Source organism: Hyposmocoma kahamanoa, unplaced genomic scaffold, assembly GCF_003589595.1.
Source record: "Hyposmocoma kahamanoa isolate Upper Pololo Valley unplaced genomic scaffold, ASM358959v1 211, whole genome shotgun sequence".
NCBI lineage: Eukaryota > Metazoa > Arthropoda > Insecta > Lepidoptera > Cosmopterigidae > Hyposmocoma > Hyposmocoma kahamanoa.
In genome coordinates this window covers 5,652,087-5,657,974 of record NW_020653732.1, presented here as the reverse complement: position 1 = coordinate 5,657,974, position 5,888 = coordinate 5,652,087, and the positions used below count along the sequence as shown (strand labels likewise).

General features: G+C 37.4%; 1 protein-coding gene across 1 annotated transcript in view; it reads left to right on the top strand.

Annotated features, from left to right (window-relative positions):
* The first annotated feature begins 944 nt into the window (after window positions 1-944).
* Window positions 945-5,888, top strand: part of LOC113227534 (NAD kinase 2, mitochondrial) — an 8,727-nt gene continuing 3,783 nt past the window's right edge. Inside the window, exons 1-6 of the mRNA XM_026460474.1 lie at window positions 945-1,075; window positions 2,648-2,756; window positions 2,922-3,031; window positions 3,860-3,983; window positions 4,905-5,038; window positions 5,769-5,881. Coding sequence (XP_026316259.1) covers window positions 945-1,075; window positions 2,648-2,756; window positions 2,922-3,031; window positions 3,860-3,983; window positions 4,905-5,038; window positions 5,769-5,881 — 721 coding nt within the window. The remainder of the gene's footprint in view (window positions 1,076-2,647; window positions 2,757-2,921; window positions 3,032-3,859; window positions 3,984-4,904; window positions 5,039-5,768; window positions 5,882-5,888) is intronic.

Genomic DNA, 5,888 nt, shown 5'->3' with positions numbered 1-5,888 from the left:
TTATTTTTGTAAATATTATTAATTTTATTACTGAAATAACAAGCGTCGTCGCTTGTATAAACATATGATAATCTAATCTGGGATATTGTTTACTTAAGTTTTTCGAGTTGGAAAATTCCATTGATGAATCAGGTTTTAAATCTATAAGTGATTTGGATGCCGTTTATTTTCAGCGGTAGTACCACGGGTAAGAAAATGTGGTACTCGTGGTACTACTGCGTTTATATATCTCTATCGATGACGTTCCACTCCTGTCCCCGGATAATTTCTAAGGTCATTTTTAGGCTACACCCAATGCTCCTAACAGGAGTCAAAGCGTCTAAAGTCTATCTAAAGTCTCAAAGCGATTCTCAAGCAAAAATCACTAGAAGGAAATAGCGAATTATTTACTTATTAATTTACCAGACGGTTTAGGTTTTGAAGGGTAAGGGTGCTGGTAAAATTACAGGCACAAGTCAACTTACGTCTCAGGGTGATGGGCGCACTGGGAGTGTGCCTCAGCTCCTTGCAATTTAATACTCTGAGCGGTACTGCAACTGTTATGGACAGGCGTGACGCTCACAACCAGGCGCACAACTTGTTCCACCCGTCACTTTATATCATAAAAAACCTTTATTAAATATACAAACAATAAAAAATATATATACAGTGATATACAAACCGGTATATTGTTCATCGCCTAATTTGCCACTACCATTAAAGGTGGAATATTTTTTTCAAAATTTGTAGGGGATCGCTATTTTTCACCACCTTTTTTTTTAATAAAAACCATGGACACCGGTTCATAAATTTCGGAGTAATCACGTTACACACACGCGCACAAACAAAAAATACAGTTGAATTGAGTACCTTCTCCTCGGTTAATAAATACTCATTTTATGACTGAGATCCTAAATCTGGGTTATTTGTTCTTCCAACTACGCTACATCTTTGTGATGGTAATGATGCATAACTTTTTTTTTATTGTTAACAGATTAACATATAATGAGGATCTAATAAAATGGTGCGACGTTGTCGTTCCATGCGGCGGAGATGGCACATTCCTGCTAGCTGCTTCTAGAGTTAGAGATAATAGGTAAGTTACTTTGTTTTTTTTATGGTATCAAGTGACGGATTCCTTCCGTCTAGTTGTGTCAAACATAATATATAACATATATAACATACATAACATATATAATATATGTATATAACATATAATCATCAAAATCAAAGTCAAATAATGATTTAAAAGTAAAAGATGTAAAGGTAAAATTTTACATTTGTAAACGTCATTTTTTAAGCTACTGCTTCGTACTGTCTGACTTCTTTGAGTCTTCTCAACGAGCAAAAAATCTAGGGATTGGTCTTTTCAAATAAACTTATATGCTATGGACATACACTTTGAATCATATTTGTGTGGAATCTAAACTCATGTCGTCTTCCCATACATCTTTATCGAACACGTATTCTTAAATTGTGTAATATGACTTTTCAGTTAAAATTCTTTTAATGTAAGTTTTAAATGTAGCAGTTCTAAACTTATTTGCAGTGCCATTCAGAGCTTTAAACGTAAAGATCTTAGGGGCACTGCCACTGCGCCCGTCACCCTGAGACATAAGTTGATAAGTCCCATGTGTCTGTAATTTCCCCAACAAACTGGGATCGCAGTAATGCTCACATTACTGCTTGACGACAGAAACGGGTAAGGTGGCAGTACTTTCCTGGACGAACTTTTCTTAACGAGCTCTACTGCTACTTAAAAGAAACTACTGTATTTGAGGAAGTTTAGGATCTGATTCCCGTTGGACCAATTTTAGAAATAACCGACTTCCGTACTCGAGTGGCTTGTACATCCGTTTTCATCGTGTCGCCATTTTTGTAGAAACTAACTTTCTATGTTGTCCGGGGTCGGGGTGTTTGTGGTATTAGCTGAGTACTCACTGTGGGAGTATTACGTTCAATAATTATTTTCTGAAAATTTGTCCCTTACTAGGTTTTGCTCTGGTGCAGCCGTATGACTGTGTGCGTTTGTTTTTAAGATCTGACTGTCACCCTGAGACATAAGTTGACAAGTCCTATGTGCCTGTAATTTCGCCAGCACCTTTAACCCTTCAAAACCGGAACGTAATAATGGTCAAATTACTACTTGAAGGCAGAAATGGTGGCAGTACTTCCCTGGACGAATTCTTTCACAACGAACTCTACTACTACATAAATGTGCGTTATTATTATTAAAATTATTGTTTCATTAAATGATTATCACTAGTATCAGGTTTCTTACCACGGTATGACTTCTTTTTATTTTCCCGATATTTCGGAACGGTTGCACGCTCTATGGTCACGGGTTGACTGGACGGCGGCAGATGACAGCTTTATGTGCAGACATATCTGTCTACCCTCTTGCGCTGTCGACGACTACCATCATCGCGATTTGTTGTGGCGTTACCATTGTACTCACTTTTTTCACACAAACCACACTCACTGTATCCACACGCGAAACTGAACTCGAGGTGTTTTTGTTTTTATTACAGCACGCACTAAGGACCGGATTCCATGCACTGGACAGTTTAAAACCATCATCCCTGACCTGATACTAGTGATAATCATTTAGTGAATAACCACGAAAGTCTTAAAAAAAAATTATTGTTTCATGTTGCATCGTTTGCAGTAAACCAGTCATAGGATTCAACAGCTCTCCACAAAAGTCAGTCGGCCGTCTCTGCCTCCCGACGTGGTGCTCCAACGACGTGAAGGGTGCGTTAAACGCTTTGAAAGAGGTATGGAACTTTATTTGTTTGTTTTAACATCGGTCGTGCTGACAATAAATTATAATTTATTATAATTATACCAAATTAGTGGAGTAATTTCATAAAAATTTAAAATGAATATCATACCAGTGAAATATTCTCTTCATTTTTATCATTAAAATTTTCCAATTATAGGGCAAGTTCACATGGATGCGTCGCTCAAGGATACGAACGACGATAACGTGCGAACCAAAGTTGTTAGACACCATCACTCCCGTCGATCTACACACGCTTTATTTCTCTAGGTAAGTTCAGTGCTTCTATTTTCTCAATGTCCCTCGGCAAACTTCGTGTTTCGGCTGTCGTCGGTTTTTATTCAATTGCCTTTTGCCTTTGGTACAGACCGGACGCTTTCAGTCGACTTGGAAGTATATAGAGTTGCTATTACATTTTTTATTTATTATTCAATGAGAGGAAAGCCGCTAATGGACAATTTTATAATAAATAATAATAATAATAACGCACACACTCAACATAGCCATGGACACACACATAGACAACCACAAATTGCACCCAAACTCACGAGAGAAATAAATGTAGGCAGCATATCTGCGTGTCAGTCCGGCATGGTAACCGTTCGGCCACGGAGGCAGTTAAGAGTTAAGGCAGTAATACGTTCGAGCAGCGCGGCTGATTATTCCATCGACGGCAAACATGCTATGTCAGATGAAGAATAGTGTTCAGATATGAACTGAATTGAAATGATTAATAACCGGAAAAGTATTCTTTTTTAGTTATATAAAAGAAGCACACTTTATTTACGTTATATTTTTGTTAACTTGCTTACTGACGTGGAGTAAATGTTATTAAAAATAGGGAAATAGCTTTACAGCTCTATATAGTTCATACTGAAATCAGAACAAAACAACAATTAAGAACGTTGTTCAAAATCCAAATTATCATACATTTTAAATCTATTAATTAATGGGTATGGAAATTAATATAATAAGCACTGTACTATATCAATACGTTATTTACATCTTCTTGAATAAACAAATAATTGAAAATTGGACATCTCGTGGTAGATTAATTTACATTCTGGTTCACCAATCTACTATTTTGTTAATTTTCAGGTATCCTCCAGTGACACAGCAACACGACAGTCCAGAAACGGGGCAGCCATTACGAGAGCAAAATTCGAAGCCGGTTTGTGAACCGCTGGCTACTAAAGTACTTCCTTTCTTAGCACTTAACGAGGTAAGTTTATAATAATAATAATAAGTACACCAGCTGACTTAGTTTAAGTACAATTTTTTAAGGTGAGGTTTTTCAAAGCGAGACTCCATTTTAGTGGGTGAGGTGTGGGGGACTGCCCTTCGTGTTTCGCAACACGAGCGCTGAAATTTTATATGAATAAAATAAGAAAAGGCGGAAATTTTTTTACGCAGATCCGATGTCGACAATCGCCCGATGGCGGCTGACGGGGCAGTAAATGTGAATTAATAACTACAGGGCTTCAGTTGAAAACCAAAATTTTGCATGTTCTCTGTAGTACTGAAAGACTCTCCATATAAAAATTATGTTCAAAGTTAGATATTTTATTCTTAAATAATTCGTTTTAGGATTTTAGTGGCCTGTTTTCAGTATTTTATATGATTGGGTGAAGTATGTACATCCAATCGTCTAACGAATTAGCACTTTCTTTAGACAATATCCTTAGGTGCATCGTATGTCTTTTGTAACACCGTTATTTAATAGTGAATTCCTAAACGTATCTATTTTTTATTCTATAAAATTGGTCTAGCAAAACAGTTTTCCCACTTCCTCTGCGGTGACTAAAGCGTGAAACACACAGAGAGCGGGTGCGGGTCGGGCGCGTGTCGGGTCGGGTGCACCCGTCCCGCGCCCGCGCTCGGTGTGTTGTCGTCCATATACATACACGGAATTAGACCCGCCATGCTCCCGTCCCCACACGCGCCCGACCCGCACCCGACCCGTACCCGCTCTCTGTGTGTTTCACGTGTTAATTCGCAAAGATCTGAGGGGCACTACCATTGCGCCTATCACCCTGAGACATAAAGTTGACAAGTCCCATATGCCTGCGTACGATTTTGACGCTTGTGCTTTGCCTTTTCTTAGCTGTTTTCTTAATGCTAATGACGCTCTCTCTTTTTACAGGTATTCATAGGCGAAAGCGTGACATCGCGAGTATCCTTGCTCCGTCTTCAAATCGACAACGGCAAGTGGACGCATACGAAGAGTTCAGGCCTCTGTGTTACTACGGGAACGGGGAGCACCTCGTGGCATTTTAGGTGAGAAAGAGCGGTTTCCGTGGTTTTAATAATTTTTAACTCAAGAGATATATTTCTTTTAGTCTAATAATGAGTTGATCAAAAAGTAGCTAAAGTTTAAACAAAATAAAAATAACTTTTTTCCTTTCAAAACTTTATATTGCCTATGCTGCTTATTGTAAATGTCGCAATTGGCAACTAACGATTCATTCAAAAATGCTAGAAACATATTTTTAGATATCTAAAGCTACATGTTTTTGTTAATGAACTATATGCTTATATAAATTAACAAATATATATATAAGGAACATGTTTATGTTAATTTTTTTTATTAACATAAACATGTTACATTGCTTGGATATATTTATGTTAATAAACTTGCTACTTAGCAAGTGCTGCATTTACAATGAGCAGGGCAGCATGGTCATTTGAAAAATAATATTTTGGCGTACATTACCAAAACAGGCGGGAAAGCTCATGAAAAACGGTGTCATATTTCATCATGATAATGCCAAGCTAGCATACCATACTTTGGGATGTCGTCATCCACCGACATAGCCCCTTCAGATTTTTTCTTATTCCAATATGGTTCACCTGCAAGACAAACATTTCTTTAAAATTTTTCCACGTCTCTCGATTTTGAACCATGACTAACATGATGTGATACCAGGATATCTAGTTTTGACTTTTTGACAAAAATTAATTAGTAATTCATATACATTAATAAATATATTATAATTTTTTTTTTCAGTATAAATTGCTTGAGAACCCATTCAGTAATGGAGCTAATGAAGATCCTCTCCGATGAGTTTGGAGTGAAGGTGGACACGAGATTGGAGAAGGCACGTGAAGTTGCCGAGACTTACAATCA